Source organism: Saitoella complicata (assembly GCF_001661265.1).
Source record: "Saitoella complicata NRRL Y-17804 unplaced genomic scaffold SAICOscaffold_5, whole genome shotgun sequence".
Classification (NCBI taxonomy): domain Eukaryota; kingdom Fungi; phylum Ascomycota; class Saitoellomycetes; order Saitoellales; family Saitoellaceae; genus Saitoella; species Saitoella complicata.
In genome coordinates this window covers 119,363-135,853 of record NW_017566996.1, presented here as the reverse complement: position 1 = coordinate 135,853, position 16,491 = coordinate 119,363, and the positions used below count along the sequence as shown (strand labels likewise).

The following is a 16,491-nucleotide window of genomic DNA, read 5'->3' as shown; positions in this document are numbered from 1 at the left end:
GCCCGTCTTCCCAACCCTATACCTCAACCTTCTGCAGCACACACCCGATAGCCTGAATCCTCCCAATCCCCTTATACGGCCCCTCATGAGTCTCCATCTCACACCCAAAGATATCGACATCCATCACATCATACTCCAACACCTCCCACTTATACCCTTTGCCCCCCTCACCGTCTGCTGTCATAATTTCAACCTCCTCATAAAACATATCCTTCCTCCTACCCCGAATCGGCACCGGAACCCCCGTATAAAACCACACCATCCCACCAACCCTAACCCCCTTCTCCCCCAACGCCTCCGCCAAAATCCTCAACGGCAAATCCAACCCGGATTTTGCGGTACCGCCCGCTGCATATGTTTGGGTAGCGGATGCGATATACGGTGGGTTACACACGAGTAAATCCAATCCTGGATCGTGTTCGCGGTCGACGCCTGGGACGAAGTTGGGGTGGGAAGGGGGATATGGGCGGGGGAGGCCGGAGAGGATATCGCTCTCGGCGAAATCAGGGGGCGCGGGACCCGTTGTGTTGAGTGGGAAGATGTATCGAGCGTTGATCCCCGCCAGCTCTATTGCCTTCGGGCTTAAATCAAGGCCGTAGACGCGGGCGTATCGGCCGAGGAGGTGCCGGAGGTGGATTGCGCCTGCGCCGCCTCCAGTCCCTACATCCGCCGCCTGTGGGATGGGATCCTTGGGCAGGAGGTGTCCGAAGTGCTTGTAGGCTTGTGTCATGAACCGTAAAAAACGATATGTGTCCGGACCGAAGAAAACGGCTGATTGGTCGTGGGTTGGGAAGGCTGAGTGAGTGTACAAATTCCTTGGTAGGGCGGAGGAGGAGGGAAGGTAGGGACCGGGAGGGTAGAGGGTTGAGACCCGGATGGTTGACCAGTATCGGTTCTCGGCTTTCTTTTGGATTAGGTTCTCGTCACGGAGTTTGAGTAGCAACGATTCAGGAAAATCTTCGAGTGGCCTATGGTTAATTGCAACTGTTAGCAGCCACACACGACGAAGAGAACATGAGAGAGGACACATTTCGAACTCCATCGACCATCCAAAGACATCCGTCAAGCACTTTGCTGTGACGTCATCGTTCTTCCGTAACTTCTGATCCACCAATGCGTGCGTCTCCGGCGTCGGGGTCAAGAAGAAGTACTCCTTGCCCTCCAGATACTCTAGTAGGCCGTGGATTGCTTGCGTTTTGTTCATTTTTCGGGTTGGTGGTGAGGTTTGTTCGAGGATCCGGGCGTCCGTGCGCGGGGAGATCGATGATGTGGGTTGATGCATGCGGCCAACCTTATATATATATATATTCATATATATTAGCGATAACGTAAACTGTACACCGACGTGAAGGCAAAAGGACGATAGAGGATGCCAGTGCCGAGTCCATTCCGTTTCATCGTCCCGAAATCCCAAGACAAGAAAGATGCGGCTGCGAGTCCAAGTCAGACGCCGTCACAACAGCGGGGGCAGATGGCCACTCCAGCACCAGCGACGAGAGCAAGACCGTCATTTGTGATACCTGTACCACCTTCATCGAGTCCTGCTCCGAGTCAGGAAACGCCGTCACGCCGGTCCCTGCCGCGATTTATCTTCCCACCATCCGTTGCCGCTACAGACGGCAGCGAGAGTGGCGGCGGGTCGCGGTTTCTGGATAGAGTCAAGAAAGAGGATGACTCCCCCAAAAAAGAAGTAATCGAGGACCGATATCTGCCCGAGTTGGAGTTCGGAACCGAGACGCCCCGAAAGCGTGCGCGGAGGGGCCAAGAACTCGACGAAGAAATCGAAATTGACGACCATGGGGAACTCGACGATTTGGCACCACGGAGGGTGAAAGAGGAGGGTGGGTGGGACATCGAAGACGTCGAGGAGGACTTACCACCTATCTTGAATGCTGCGCAAGGACTTGATTCGGTTCCGGTGACGACGTCGTTACACGCACCGCATACCTCCTCCGACCTCACACGGCCATCGACACCCTCCACCCTCCCCACCTCCCGTTTCCGACTTCACTCAGCCACCTCATCCTTTACCCCCCTCCACCACGCCGCTCCCCAAGAGGATGGAAAGATGCTCCCAGCAACCCGACACTTCACCCGTTTCCTTCCCACCACCAACTCCCCTTCCACCTCCACAGCTGCTCCAAACTTACCAGCAGATTGGTCTCCCACCCGGAGGAAAAACGCCCGATTTGTGGAGGGTGGGATAGCGAACGCCGTAGCGCGGATACTCGCGGATGCAAGCGCGCCGATTCCTGCACATCTCAAGACGGCTACGCAAGACGAGGAAGTTACTGTGGTGGCGATGGAGGAGGGACGGGGTATGTTGAGTGTTGTGGCCGAGACTGGGAGTGTGGGGGGAAGGAGAAGAGAGGTGAGGAAGATGATGTTACTAGAGAAAATCGGAAACGGTGAAGTGAAGGTTGGCGGGAAGGTCTCTGTCGGTGAGAGGTTGTGGGGCTACACGGAGCCAGAGGGTGAGGTTGGCGTTTGGGAGGAGTGGAGGGGGCAGTAACCCGGGGGATGTGCTTATGGAAGGGACAACGAACCTGTCGGGGGTTATATATGGACAGGGCTACAAGGGCATAGGCGTCGGCGTTATGTTTGCTTGAGATACCCGCAAAGCACGAGAATTAGACGATATACGAAATCGTCTCTTTGGCGAATACCTAATGCTATATTATGCTTAATCACCTCTGGTGTCAACGTATTTTCCCCACCCTTCCCTAATTCCGCGTCCGCCGCCTCTTCGAATCCCGTCCGCCACCGTTGGAACCTTGACTATCAGTGCTCGGTGCTTGAGGACCAGGTCCACTGCTTCCATTTCCATTCCCGCGCAAATTCCGGCTATCGTTGTTACCGCCTTCTCTGTCACGCTTCTCACCCCGTTCGTGTCCGGGTCCGGGTCCAGGTCCGGGTCCAGGTCCGTCACGCCTATCATCACCACCACCGCGGCCTCCACGGCGTCCACCATCGCCGGGGGGACCACCAGGACCACCGCTCATACCTCCAGGACCAGCACCAGCACCAGCTCCAGGACCATCGTTTCGTCTCATGTCGTCCCTCCGTCCACCCATACCGCCTCCCCTTCCACCATGACCACCGCGTCCTCTACCATGTCCAGGCTCATCTGGACCACCGGGCGGCGGAGGCGGTGGACCTGAGTTCATGTTCATCCCTTGGTTCATCCTACCGCCGGGTCCGCCTCCTCCACGGGGGAATCCTTGAGCAGGAGCTTCGTGCATCGGCTGATTCAACCGTCCATGCCTGAGGTCTTCCCGTGATGGTCTCTGGTTAAGACCCTGATTACCACCGGGTCCCATTGGTCCACCACCGTTCATAGGACCACCACGGCCTTGCTGTTGCACGCCGGGCCCAGTACCTATCATGTGGCCTCCTCTGCGCTCAGCGTTGAAGGGTGGATTACCTCCAGGTGATTGCATAGGACCGTTAGGGCTTGGTCCCTGTAGCCTGTCCGGGTGCACGGCATGTCCTCCCGTAGGCGAGGGCTGCATCTGCTGCATCCCACCCTGGAATCCGCTGCGCTCACCAAGACTTTGACGACGACTGGGGTGAACAACCAGTTCCGGCGCAGGCATCGCACCACTCTGACCCTGATTTCCTCGAGGACCACCGCGGTTGGGGAAGATCGGTCCTTCCTGAGACGGCGAAGCATTGCCTCCACGTGGGCCAGGATTGCGCTGGTTCTGGTTTTGATTGGCTGGGAAGGTCTGAGGTGGTAGTGGTGCGCGTCGACCACCAACAACACCAGGTTGAGGACCGGAAGGCGCCGCGGCAGCTTGGTTCGGACCCGCGGCTGGCAGATCCAGAGCTACAGCACGACTAGGATGCACCGGTGGATCAGCAGCCGGCGGGGCACCAGGTGCGGATGTTAGCTCAGGTCGATTGCGAGCAGGTGGACCAGATGCAGGCATGCGCTCAAGACGACCGTCATTTTGACCACCGCGCTGGCCTCCTCGGTTGATGGGGGCATCAGGCCGTTGTTGGGCATTTGCGTTGCGCGGTGAGTTCCTCCCTTCACCTGCGGCATCGCGTAAAGCTTCCGCTGGATGACGACGCGTTTGTTCATCACGGCGAGGACGGGCATCCGCAGTTCGGACTCCGGTATCCTCTCGCTTCGAGCGATCTGAGCCATCTCTTCTGAGAGGCTCGTCTTCCGCAGGTCTGGCATGTCGGGCATCGTTAGGACGACGGTTTTCGGATGGTCCCGAAGCAGTTGTATGCTGACCACGCTCACTGCGGGTCCCCGTGCGACTTGAGGGGCGGCTTGCGTCATCGCGAGCCTCTTGCTGGCTTGAACGGGGCGTTGAAGTGCCTGAAGCAATGTCGCGCACTCGTGGTATGCGGCGATCAGCGGCACGCTCTCGCTCCCTCTCCTGCCTCGGGTCGCGGTCCCCTCTTGACTCCCGCACCTGCGACCTGTTGTCAGGAACATTTCCTGCCCTCTCCTGTCGTTGAACAGTTCCGAGCTCAGGCCCTGCTGGTGGTACTTGGGCTCTGTTATCCGGCCGACGATCAGGATCGCGCCGGGGCGGCCTTGTGTCCTGGCGAGGAGGTGCCAGTGCAGATTCAGCGGCAGCAGATTGTGGTGCCAACGGCGCTCGGGGCTTTGAAGCAGTGCTGGCTGGGCCGGTCGGTGCGCTGCCAGGCTGAAACGAAGGCGCAGACGGGTTTAAGGGCGTGCCAGTCTTCTGTTCGGTGTCCTTCTTCTCTCCGTTAGCCGGGGTTTGGGCCGGAGTCTGAGATGCAGCCTGGTTGTTCCTCTGCACGAAATTGTCGAGCGTCATTAGCTTCGGCTCAAGCTTCGTAAGAATACCATTGTAAGCCATCGAACGAATCTGGAGGTCGCTACGGGTTTCTTTGTCCATCAAGCCCTTGATCCTCTCTTTGAGTGCCTTACCCATCCAGGTGACAGTCGGGAAGAAGTCTTGAATCTTCTCCAAGATCATAAGACAGTTACTGATGTGCATGTGATCCTTGGAATCGAGACAGATCTTGACCGCTCTCTGAATGGCCTGGTGCCACTTGTACAGACATTTTCGGAAGTCCTCCCAGTCGATGAAGTCCTCTTCGATGGGCTTAGGCTGCCACCTCTTCTGGAAGCCGGGAAGGTTCCTGCCGCGCCCTTCGCGGTTATACAACGCTGCGTCACGGTGCCAAGCCGTAAGATCCTTTAAGATCTCGGCCAAGAAACGACCATAGTTCTCTGCCTCTGTTGGTGTACAGATGAAAATGGTCGGCGCCAACTCATCACTGAAGATCGTATCGTACATCGTAAGAGTCGAGAAGTTCGGCGTACCGATGGTATGCATCTGCCTGATCATCCTTGCACTGAACACTGCATCTGCCGCACTGAATTTCACACGTGGATGAATACAGTGCTGCAAAAAGTTGGTGATGATACCCTTCCGGACCTTCTGGTGGATTTTTTGCGCAAACCAATGATCCTTTTCCTTCTTCAGGCGGTTCATCGTACGTTCGTAAGCTGTAAGCTGAGCAGTGACTTCAGCTGATAACTGAGAATCCTCATCCATGAGAACCTGCTTGCGCTGCTTGCGAGCACGAACAGCCGCCGCGGACATATCTGAGCGATCCGAATCAATCTCCCGAATGCGATTCGCAAGCTTGAACTTGCGGTCCTGGTATCGAGCCACGGGAACATGGATGTCGTAAAGCTCAAGTTGCCAGAACGTGGCATAGAACTGTTCCGTCATGTACTCCCACGTCTCAACCGGAAGGAACTCCTTCACTGTCTTGTGAATCGTCGTCAATGCCGGATGCCAAACTTGCTGCTCGGCAGCGGCAGCAGTTTCCTCAACTGATTTCTTCCCGCCATCGGCAGGTGCATCAGACATCTCGACATCATTATCGCCTTCCATCTTGGCGCCCTGCTTCTTCATCGTCTCCTCATCCGAATCATAGTGCCTGATCGCAGCCCGAATCAACGGCCGACAAACATGAAACGCAACAACAGGCTCCAACCCCAATTTCACCACATACTCCTCCAACGAATGCGTACTCGTCGCATACCTCTTCAGATCCTTCTCCGCATACGCAATCAAAAATTCCGTATATTGCAAAAAGATCGCATGACTCTCATCAAACAACGTCGCTAACAGCTTCACGATCGAATCCTGTTCTCGCATGGAATACACCGATACCGCACGCTGCTGCGCAATCAACACAGTCAACGGTCCCACCAGCCCAGAATTCTCGAGATGCCGAAGCAAGCGTGACGCATCCCTGAACGTGGCCTTCTTCTTCTCGTTCGTTAAACCTGATGCGTCTTGTCGTAAAATTGCTCCACCAGACAAACTCTCCAACTGCTCCCTGTTAAAATCCAAAATCCTCTCAATTCCGCCCATCTGACTAACCAACTCACTGATAATGACCAAATCAAACCCTTGCTGCTGCTTCAACTGCATCGCGACATACGTCAGGAGCGGGGTAGTGTCCATATACGGATACTTCTTAAACATACTCGCACAGAATGCTGAGAGGGATTGGAGCCATGCTCCGAGAGATGTACCGTCGTTCTTGAGACGAGAGCGTTTGTCGTTTGAGAGATTTGTGAGCATGACGTAGGTGAGGACGTCGAATCCGAAGAGGGTGATGTAGCGTGCACACTCGACAACAACTTCACCGATATTCGAATACGCCTCGACCTGGGTCAGAGCAACCGAGAACACAACACACGGATTGGACTGCGCCGCCTTCGCGAGTACCCTTCCGAAAAGCTTCTCGCGTCCCTTACCGATACGGCGCATAATCCCCTTCGTCTCCTTCTCCGACAGAACCAGCTGCAGCTTTAACTCGGGGTGCCGCTTGTACATCAAGGTCTGCCACTCCCCATACAACGCGAACCTCTCCTCGTATCTGTATACTTTAATTACATCCCAAATCGCATCCACAGCCCCCGGATTCAGTTCCATCAAACTCACTGACGGAATCAAGAACTGCCGCGCGATATCCAGCCACTTCTTCCTCACCACCTCAGTCGGCTTACTTGACTCAGCCAACATATGGCATCCAATTCGGCAAATCTTGACGATGAGCTTAACATCACGGTAGATTCTGATGCCGACGACTCGGAGGAGTGGGATAACAACGCTGAGGAACTCCTCACCCGTCTCAATTTGAAACACCCCCCGCCTCCACTCTTCATAAAAGAACACTAGCTTCTGCCTCGGCGTCCCTCGTCCCGGCGTTGATTCAAACACCCTCTTCACCTCCCTTTCGTCGGCTTCTCCAGCCGTTACGTCGAACCCAAGTTGAGATTTGACGGAAAGGGGAGAATATAAGGGTTCAATCATCCAATCCACCAACCTCATCACACCATCCGCAATCTCGGGATGTGTCGCAGTCAAGAATGGGAACCGGCCCAACACGTACATTGCTTGGCTTAACGCACCGACAGCCAACAACGCCTTCAACAACGCAATTTTCTGTTGCGGAGGCTCGGCCATCGGTACCACCTCCTCCGCACTCCCAACCTGCTCATCCTCCATCTCCACATCATCCCCATCTTTAGTCGTACGTGTTGGAGCTGAGCCTCCGGCAGGCTCCTCGCCTAGTCCACCAGCCATCGCCAACGCATTCCCCTTAGCAGCCAGTGCCTTATCCCCCATCTCCGCCTTCCACTTCCCCTCCTCCTTCTGTAGTTCCTCATCCGTCGTACTCAAATACGGCCACAACGCTGTCAACGACACAAACCCTTCCTTGATTAGAAGCGCGGTGAACATGTAGAGGGATTCGGGTGTTGGTTCTGGCTGAGGGGAGATGGTGGAGGGTTGGTAGTAGCGGAATTTGAAGCCGAGGAGTTGGGCTGCGAGTGAGTTTCCGTCGTGTGAATGCAGTGCATCCCTCGCCAACACTCCTGGATCAGCAGCCAGTTCCGCCAAGAACGCCTTCTTCTCCTCTGCGCTCTTCTCCTCCCACAGCAGTGGAGAATCTCTGCGAGAGGAGGAGGGCCACCACGGCGACTCCCGTAGCAAATCAAGGAAATACTGATATCGATCCGCGCAGGCCTCGACACCCACATCTACAATGACGTCCAATACCCTATTTGGGTCGAGGTTGAAGTATCCGATCACCGCCTTAACCTCATTCATTTTCTCCTTTGCACTTCCGCTTCCTGCATCGCGTTTATCTTTGGAGGAGTCCAGGAGGATGGTCAAAAGCTTGGAGAAGCCCTCGTTCTCTTCACGTAGGAGGTTGTATTTTTGTTGTTTGTAGAGTGCGGACGTGTTCGCCCTTACGACCTTCTTCTCAAAGATGGGGGCTGGAGTGTTCAGCCATCCGAGTTTCGACAAGAGTGGGACGCTGAGATATTCATGTGGCAGCGTCGGCGTCGATGCCCATATCCCGGTTTCTGCGCATGCTCGAAGTAGCGACAGCAACCTTTCTCGTGCCTCAATGTTGGAGTCTGGTAGTTCGTCTGTGTCGAGGAGCCATGCAATATCCAGTATTAACTCCCTGACTTTTGAGGAGCCGAGGGCGGAGAGAGTCGTTGCTGCTGCTTGTGCCGATAGTCGAGTGTGAATGACGCCGGATTCGATGATCTCTCTCACGGCGCCCGTAAGCCGTAACGAGCCCGCTTCCATTTCAGCTCCACCTGTGATCCTACATCTCTCAATATCAGTCCCAATGCCACGAAATTACCGCAGGTCTCAACTTACACCTCATCCCTGCCAGTGACATCCCATTGCGCAACGCGTTCATCAGTGATCCACTCCCACGACGCGACCGCCGTAATTGGCGCATCATCCTCCATTGTCTTCGAGGTGTGGAGATCAGTAGGAGATCGATGAGGTTGCCGAATGTCGGGATTTTGGAGACTTTGGAGGCCGGGCACCTGCAGCCGGTTGCGTGGTTGTGCGTGGACTTGCGGCTCACGTGAATAACGAGAAGCTCTCGAGACAGGGTGCATGAGATCACGAAAGGATTCTCGTTATTATGGCATCTAAGGACGTCTAGTTCTGCCAGGTCGGTTCGTCTTGTTGCGGTGTGAATTCGCAGGCCTTTACATGATCCAACGCGCTGAGTCGGTCAGATGAAAAGCGTAATCGATTTGGTATATGCGTGCAATCACTCGTATCGTCTCCCTTCCACCCAGCACATCTATCACCTACACAGTAGGCTTCGCCCCATACCCCTTAACCTCCCCCGCCAACACCTTCCACTCACTCTCCACCCTAATCTCCTTCTCAACCTTAACCCCACTCTCCGTACACACCGCCAAATCATAAACATCAATACTCCTCGCATCACGATAATACAACACCTTCATACACTCCGCCACAACCTTCCTCGCTTCTTCCTCCGTCAAGGTATCTTCTTTTCCGTCGACCGCGTTACGGAGGAGTGGGATCGCTAAATGTGCGCCAAAACCGGTCGCGAGGGAGGGAGCGGAGTAGGTGGTGCCGAGGAGGTCGACGTAAGCGAGGAAGCGGGGGTCGTGGGTGTCGGGGGAGGAAAGGTTGCGGAGGAGGGTTGGGGAGTGGGAGATTGCGGTTGTGGAGGTGTTGTACCCGCCCACCAAGAGCGCGTTCCACAATGGGTTCATCTTTGTGCGGCGGGCGTACATGAGACGTGAGAGGTAGGTGTGGATGTGTGTGGGGGTGAGGTGGTGACCATCTTCTTGTTCCTCTTCGTGGATACTATGGGAAATCTTTTGTCAGCATGCAGCACACTCATACGTGAGGAAGATTCGCATACAGCAAGTTATCCAGCACAGTCTGAATATGCTGATAATCACTGACATCCCCACCAGCGCCAACAGCGGTATACTCCCCAACCTTCAACACCCTCTCCACATCCTTAAACCGTGCCAAACTACCGTAACTCGCCAACTTGTCCGTGGCGATCATGACGCCATCCTTGAATTTCAACCCAATCACGGAGGTTCCGGTGACGATTGGTTGTTGGGTATGAGTCGTGGGGCCGGAGGGGGCGGCGTGTGAGTGGTGGGTTGGGTTTGTGTGCTGAGGGAAGAGGGAGAGTTCGGAGAAGGAGGGGTAGACGTCGTTACGGGGACGGCCCCAGGTTTCTGGCATGTGATCCATTTTGAGGAATTGGTCTTCAAGCTTCTTGCTCCCTTTACGTTCGTCGTGCTCGAGACTCGACGTTCCGCGGCCGCGTATGCGTGGAACGTCATGCTCCCCCCCCCCTCACGTGAATTCCGCAAAATACCTCGGTACATCCAAACCCCTTCACTTATCTTTTAAGATTTCTCCTACATAACATCAATCTCCAGATTATTCTCAACCCAAAACGGTCCCTTCCCAATCCTCACCCTCACACTTTCCTCCCAAGGCCCCAACACCGACCCCGAACCTCCCTCCTCCTCTTTCCACTTAGCCATACCCTGAACCAACTCAAACCTCGCCCACATAACCTCCTTCCCCCAACTTCTCTCCCCAACCCCCAACAACCTCTCCATTGCAGCCGCACTCCCCACAACAATCTCAACCCCAAACCTATGCCTCACCAACCCCTTCAAGACACTATACGCCGCAATCGCAGCAGCGGGCTCGACGAGTGCGAAATCCGTCGTGGCATCAATGAGGCCTCCGAGCAGTTTTCGGGCATCTGGGAGAGAGTTCCAGATGGATTGCGCGGAGGCCGAAGGCTCGCGGGTGAGGATTGCGGCGAGAGATTCTAGGGCGGGGATATCGGCTCGCTTGGTGAATCCGGTGACGAAAGATGCTTCGAGTACGTCTTTGTTTTTTGCTAGGGCGGGGGTGAGGCCGACTGCGACCAAGGCTCCATTGCGTAGTGCTTTGTCGTCTAAAGCCCTCGCGACGGACGATATCATTTCGTCCGGGACCTCTGGTAGTGCCGGTAAGATTGATTTGTAGATGTATGGACTGAGTAGTGGGTCGTCGTCCTTCACCAGGGCGATCATTTTGTCCGTTGCTCCGTTTTCCTTTAGAAAGGTGAAGGTTTCGGCTGGCGAAGTGAGAAGAAGGGAAGCGTACGTATCGATGAGAACGAGCGCAAACAACGGATCCTCCTCCACCACCGCTGGATCCAACAACGCCCTCAACTCTGGTGTGCAATAGAGCGTCGTCGGCGGTAACGCAGTCAACACCGCCAGAATCCGCGCTTGTACCGTACTCGCCTGCGCACTCGTCAACCCCCTCCCCCTCGGCAACTCGAGTAATTGATCCAATACATCCCTCGCCACCAACACCTCACCCAACCCTTCCACCTCTTTGAGTTTCTGTGTAAGAACCTCGACAGCGAACCCACCCACACCCTCCTCCCTCGCCCCCAGACTCCCGACTAACCCGCTCACCACACCCCTATCCTCACTCCACTCCCCACCCTTTTCCTCCCTGAGCACACGCAGACATAGAATGCGTACCGGCACTGGATTCTCCTCCTCCAACCCCGCTTTAAGAATATCGTAGCCCAACCCCGCAACCCTGACCCCACCAACCCTCTTCAACGACGCCTCAATCGCATCACACAAATGCTGTGTCCACTCTCCATCCAAAATATACAAGCATCTCAATAACAGGGGAGCAACAGTGGCGGCTTCGGTCGCTGATCCGGCGAGGGTGTAGGCTGTTAGAGCGTTGGCGAGGGAGTCGGGGTGTTGTTGGGTGCGGAGGGTTGTTTGGAGGAGGGAAGCGAGTGTTTCGGGGCCTGTTGGTGTTGGCATCGTCCTTGGGAGGAAGGTGTACGGTGTGGGAGGTGCAGCTAGGCTGGCTGGTGTACACGTGACCCGCATCCACCGTGGGAATCAACCAGAGCGCCAACAGATCGCACGTCCCCGGAAGTTCCCTGGAAGTTCCCTGGACGTCCCCGGGATCAACGAACCAAGCTTTTCTGACAGCACCCACACTGGACGCCTGCCAGCCACAAAACCTCGGGGAAGCTGCGATCAGGCTTCTACGCGACTTACTCGTAATGCAAAGCAAAGCCTTCCATTCCATTGGTCCGCAGGAAACGCCCAAAAGCCTTTTCTACAGAGGCCGTCCGTCAGCTGTTCGAAGGATTCATCTTACACAGCTGATTTGGAGGAGATTCACCCCGAGATGGAATGTACGGGGGGCGCATGTACGGTTTTTCGACGTTGTGGCGCGACGCCGCAGAAGGGTTGGTCTTGACAGCCGCTGCTCGGAGATGAAAGATGTGTTTGCGGAGGATGATGCGCATGAGATCTCTCGTTCAATTCGGGTCCGTGAACGCTGCCATTGGCGAGGGGAAGGAGACTCGAGGCTCGAGGATATCAGAGTGGGGATGCGCTGCAGCTGCGGTTAGGAGAATTGTACGGGTCCATACGGGTAAACTACGGAGAAAATCCATGCCCATGGCTCCAATTGACAAGACACCACGTTGGATAATTCTCCTATCAAGCCCTTGAAGTGACGCTGGTATCATGGACCGCTACACATGCACCGAACGGCGTGGGGCAGCACGTGTAGCTGCGTAGTCTCAACCGGGATGCTGTCCAACGGGGAGACTGTAGTCCGTAAACCCCGAACAACGCTGCTCAAACTTCCCTAGCCGCCCGCTCCACCTCTGATCCACGCTCTAAAGCTGCGATCCGTGCGTCACCCAGCGCGGATTTGGTGGTTGGTAGTTCCTTTCTTTGTCCTAGTCCTCTTTTTCCTCAGGTGATCAGCTTAGCTATCTTCTGCTTCGCGGTGAAACCAGCACTTGAGCTTCCTTCTCTTAGGCGCATAACGTTACAGCCAGCGAGCGCTGCACCGTAAGCCCAAAGCCAAAGCCAAAGCCAAACTCGGAGCGAGAGCGACGACACCACCCGAGAGGGGACTCTGAACTGATACCATCTGATCTATCCTATCTGCGATTTGCTACGTCGACGTATATATACCAGCTCGTACCACCTTCGTTCCTTTCTCCGACTCTCGCGGCTGCCTGCTTGCTTTCTTCGTTTCAGCTGCACCAACATCAACACTCTCGATCGGCTCCGCGACGAACCCGCCATTGATCGACAAAAGGGGTTCGATTTGACAGCTGTCACGATCAATTGCAATTACCTTTTGCTCAACCTCAAGATTCAAGATGCGACTCCATCCATACCTCCTTCCCTCATCCTCTCCAGCGCCCGGTAACGTCCTCCCTTTGGAAGTCACCATCGACCTCTCCACCACAACCACCGTCTCCGATCTCGCATCCCTCATCGAAAAATCCCTGATCCCCGTCACGAATGAATCACCCTTCGTCACACCCACCAACTCCCGCCCAAACAGCTCCCCCTCGTTATCGCAGGATGTGAAGGATATCCCAAGATTGGGTGCTTTGTTTGGGCATGATAGGGATGAGAGGGTACGGCTAAGGTGGAATGAGGCGTTGGGAGCGTGTTTGTCGGATGGGGATAAGATTGGGATCTATATTGCGAAAGAAGAAACGGAGAAGGTGTCGCTTTTATCACCGACAATCGCGAAACACCTCGCGCGAAATCACCTACTCCCCGAATTGCTGTTACTGCTCGAACACGCACAAAACGTACCCGCAGACGAGCTGGAAAAGGTCTACTTCGATGAATACGCACCTGTCAAAGTCAACATCCGAAGATCCCGAACGGACCTCGGCTCATTCTCATCTTCAACCGATATCAACTCCTTCGTGCACTCAATACGCGAAGGCCCCGTCGTCTGGGCAATCTTCCAACTCTCCCCCTCCGAACTCGAATCCACCACCACCTCCTCCATCACCCCTTCGTCCTCAGAACCTGTCCTCGTGGGCGACATTCTGAGCCGCGAAGACTACCTTGACGCCACCATCCGCACCGCAATCATCCGCACAAAACTCCACACCTACTATGACTCCTCCCTCGCCGAAGAACTCATCGAGCTCTACGCACGGGGACGGACACGAACGGGGACGGAGAGGGAGACGAGGGTGAGGTTGTTGTCGGTGCTTGGGTTACCGTTGGATAAAGAGGAGGCGGATTCGTTGTTGGAGTATGAGGAGCGGATGCAGGATATTAGGATTGCAGTTGAGATCGCGAGTAGTGAGTCGGAGTCTACGCGGAGCTCGGCTGAGGAGGTTGATAGACCTGGTGTTACACATGGACACCATCAGCGTCGTGCGACGAAGATCTACCTCCCCCGTCGTCAACTCCCCAAACTGCAAGCACTGCTCGGTGAAACTCTGGCGGAGAGCAACCCCATGGGAAAACGCCTCTCGTCACGCGAACGCTCCCGTCTCCGTCGCTCACAATCGAAACTCCGCGCGGTATTCGGGGAGACACTCAGTGAGGACCTCATCCACCGCGCACTCGTCGAACCCGCTATGCGGTCCCGTGGACGGAGTGGATCGCCTTCATACCGTGTGCCTCTCGACTCACACTCTGAAGACAGTGAAGAGGGAATCACCGATGATGAGGCGGATGAGGATGAGTTGGCGGAGGAGAGGGCGGAGCGATTGGGGAGGATGAGGAGGGCGAAGAAGATGAATGATTTCTTTGGGGTGGGTGATGGGGGTGCGGGGGTACGGGTTCGTAGTTCGAGTATGCCGCCCGTGATGGGGTATCCTGGGCGTGTGACTCTATCACCGCACCCCGGTGTCAGTGGAGGACGACACGTTGCCCGAGGAGCAGGAAGTGTAAGGTTGATCGGCGTGCACTATAAAGCTGAATCCCGCGAAGCCCTCATCCCCCGCTCCTCAACCTCAACCCAAGACTCCTCTATCAACAACTCCAATTCCTCCGCTAACGAAGCCCCCCGCCTGTCCGGGATGAACTTCACCGACGCCGGCCGTCTCCTTGATTCATCCCGTGATGGACCGAGTATGGGAGATGAAGAGCGAAGGGCGAAGAAACTGGAGAGGATATTTGGGAAGGCGCCGTATGGGGCGAGTGGGAGTAGCGGGACACCGCCGAGGGTTGTTAGAGCGAGGGATAGTTTGGGGTTGGAGGTTGAGGGGGAGAGTGGGAGTACGAGGAATAGTGTGCATGAGAGTATTGAGGAGGAGGAGGAGGAGGAGCACGAGGAGGGTGTTCAGAAGCGGAGTACCGGGATCAGGGGTTTGGGATTGGTGATACCGACGAATGTATGAGTGTGAGGATGTATTTGTGAGTGTTTACGAACGCTTGTTAGAGGACAACGTCGTGTGGGTTGGTTTATTCAGGCTTTGGGTTATTAGCGGAGCGAGCGAGTTTTTTGGTGCTACGGTTTGTAGCTAGCGGTCAGATACCCTTGATTTTGCTTCACTTTTTCGTCAGAAATACTATTTGATCTCATTGATTCATCCCTTCGCATGGACATTCTCATCCTGAAACTTCGCTCTCGACGGGCATTTTAGAGTTTTGCTACGGCGCGCGGTCCGATCCTCCGCTGCACAATTGCAACCAAACACAATCTCGGAAACGTACCTGTGACTCGGAAACTGTCCAAGTATTGCCTGCTGCTGCTGCCTGTCTCATTATGCGGGCTCCAATCAAGTTTTGAATTCGTCAAGCGAGTCTCCCCTTATCATGTGGCCTATACAGTCACAGCACCCAACTGCGTGCATGAGGGGATCAGCGGGCGTTCATAGCATGTTGTCCGCTTTTGAGGCCGGCCGGTCGATGACGAGTGAGGCAGCTGATTCGTAACTCACCGGCCCGCTACCTTATAAAGACCTCGTTCCCCCTCCTTGTCCAGTGCTTCTCCCTACCACGCTCGCATCAAATCAATTGCAAGTGGTTTCAATTGTAATAGTAACGATGTCTTCCCCTCCAGCTGAGCAAAAATCGCCAGCCCGCCGCCGTTTCTCCCTCAAGCCCGGGGGCTCCTCCAAGTCCGAGGGACCCTCCTCCCCCACCCGAGCTACCGCCGACGAAGACGAATCCCACGATCAGTTCGCTCCATTGCAGCAAACCATCTCCGGCGGTGTTTCTGAGCAGGAAGTCTCGCGTCTCAAGGAAATGTATGTCGACAAAGCCTATACGGTATGTCTAAACTTTGAGAACTAAAAAACCAGGTGTGTCAGAGGCTGATAGAGGGTGGTGAAAGGAAGTGAAGAACAAGCTCCCAAAGCACCGCGTCGAAGAACCAAAAATCTCATTCCCAATGTCAATGGCATTCGGCTCCTTTAAAGACAACCAAGCTGCTAAACACGAAAACCCAAAGTCTGCAATCGATGCTCAGAAGGCTATCAACAACCCGCCTGAGCCTCCTGTCTCGTATGTGCCCTTCCATTCCCACGCTTCTGCTTCTGGAAGATAACCATCGTCCGTGAAAATGTGCTGATTATAGGTGAACAGGGTACTGGTCACTGTCGATAAGAATGGCTACGTGAAGAACATCACTAAGGCGATGCCGGACAGGAGGGCTAGCGTTGCGGGAAGTGAGACGAGTGATAGTGGGAAGGGCGGCGGTATCTTGGGTGGGTTCTTTAGGCGTGGTTCTGGAAGCAAGTGAGGGAGGTGCAGCGCGGAGTTGGGCGTGAACGAGTTTGAGGGTTTTTTTCTCTTTTGGACGAGGTGACTGTGTGAAATGACTGGTATCTTAT

The 16,491-nt window shown here is 55.1% G+C and overlaps 6 protein-coding genes across 6 annotated transcripts; 3 read left to right on the top strand and 3 right to left on the bottom strand.

The window, feature by feature from the left end:
• Positions 1 to 7: 7 nt before the first annotated feature.
• Positions 8 to 1,254, bottom strand: SAICODRAFT_29344 (uncharacterized protein). Its single transcript, XM_019167382.1, has 2 exons — positions 1,029 to 1,254; positions 8 to 968 (listed from the first exon to the last, which is right to left on the bottom strand). Exons 1-2 carry the CDS (start codon positions 1,202 to 1,204, stop codon positions 17 to 19), a joined length of 1,128 nt encoding a protein of 375 aa, XP_019025752.1. The 5' UTR covers positions 1,205 to 1,254; the 3' UTR covers positions 8 to 16.
• A 115-nt stretch (positions 1,255 to 1,369) lies between these two features.
• On the top strand, positions 1,370 to 2,512 carry SAICODRAFT_23901 (uncharacterized protein; the record flags this gene model as incomplete). Its single annotated transcript, XM_019166735.1, has 1 exon — positions 1,370 to 2,512. One exon carries the CDS (start codon positions 1,370 to 1,372, stop codon positions 2,510 to 2,512), a length of 1,143 nt encoding a protein of 380 aa, XP_019025751.1.
• A 211-nt stretch (positions 2,513 to 2,723) lies between these two features.
• On the bottom strand, positions 2,724 to 10,082 carry SAICODRAFT_23900 (uncharacterized protein; the record flags this gene model as incomplete). The annotated part of the gene is made up of 5 exons (XM_019166734.1): positions 2,724 to 8,640; positions 8,697 to 8,872; positions 8,914 to 9,038; positions 9,205 to 9,677; positions 9,736 to 10,082. The coding sequence occupies 5 exons, from the start codon at positions 10,080 to 10,082 to the stop codon at positions 2,724 to 2,726; spliced, it is 7,038 nt and encodes a 2,345-aa protein (XP_019025750.1).
• Positions 10,083 to 10,252: 170 nt separating this feature from the next.
• On the bottom strand, positions 10,253 to 11,694 carry SAICODRAFT_69838 (uncharacterized protein; the record flags this gene model as incomplete). Its single annotated transcript, XM_019170511.1, has 1 exon — positions 10,253 to 11,694. Exon 1 carries the CDS (start codon positions 11,684 to 11,686, stop codon positions 10,253 to 10,255), a length of 1,434 nt encoding a protein of 477 aa, XP_019025749.1. The 5' UTR covers positions 11,687 to 11,694.
• Positions 11,695 to 13,056: 1,362 nt separating this feature from the next.
• SAICODRAFT_5837 (uncharacterized protein) lies at positions 13,057 to 15,054 on the top strand (the record flags this gene model as incomplete). The annotated part of the gene is made up of 1 exon (XM_019169603.1): positions 13,057 to 15,054. The coding sequence occupies one exon, from the start codon at positions 13,057 to 13,059 to the stop codon at positions 15,052 to 15,054; it is 1,998 nt and encodes a 665-aa protein (XP_019025748.1).
• A 354-nt stretch (positions 15,055 to 15,408) lies between these two features.
• SAICODRAFT_17634 (uncharacterized protein) lies at positions 15,409 to 16,423 on the top strand. The gene is made up of 3 exons (XM_019165840.1): positions 15,409 to 15,928; positions 15,993 to 16,162; positions 16,244 to 16,423. The coding sequence occupies exons 1-3, from the start codon at positions 15,704 to 15,706 to the stop codon at positions 16,398 to 16,400; spliced, it is 552 nt and encodes a 183-aa protein (XP_019025747.1). The 5' UTR covers positions 15,409 to 15,703; the 3' UTR covers positions 16,401 to 16,423.
• The last annotated feature ends 68 nt before the right edge of the window (positions 16,424 to 16,491 follow it).

Bases quoted from the DNA above. Each gene is read 5' to 3' on its own strand.
- SAICODRAFT_29344 (XM_019167382.1), bottom strand. From the start codon at position 1,204: ATGAACAAAACGCAAGCAATCCACGGCCTACTAGAGTATCTGGAGGGC. The intron at 969-1,028 runs GTGTCCTCTCTC...AATTAACCATAG, and splicing joins TGGTCGATGGAGTTCGAAAT to GCCACTCGAAGATTTTCCTG.
- SAICODRAFT_17634 (XM_019165840.1), top strand. From the start codon at position 15,704: ATGTCTTCCCCTCCAGCTGAGCAAAAATCGCCAGCCCGCCGCCGTTTC. The intron at 15,929-15,992 runs GTATGTCTAAAC...GGGTGGTGAAAG, and splicing joins ATGTCGACAAAGCCTATACG to GAAGTGAAGAACAAGCTCCC. The intron at 16,163-16,243 runs GTATGTGCCCTT...ATAGGTGAACAG, and splicing joins CCGCCTGAGCCTCCTGTCTC to GGTACTGGTCACTGTCGATA.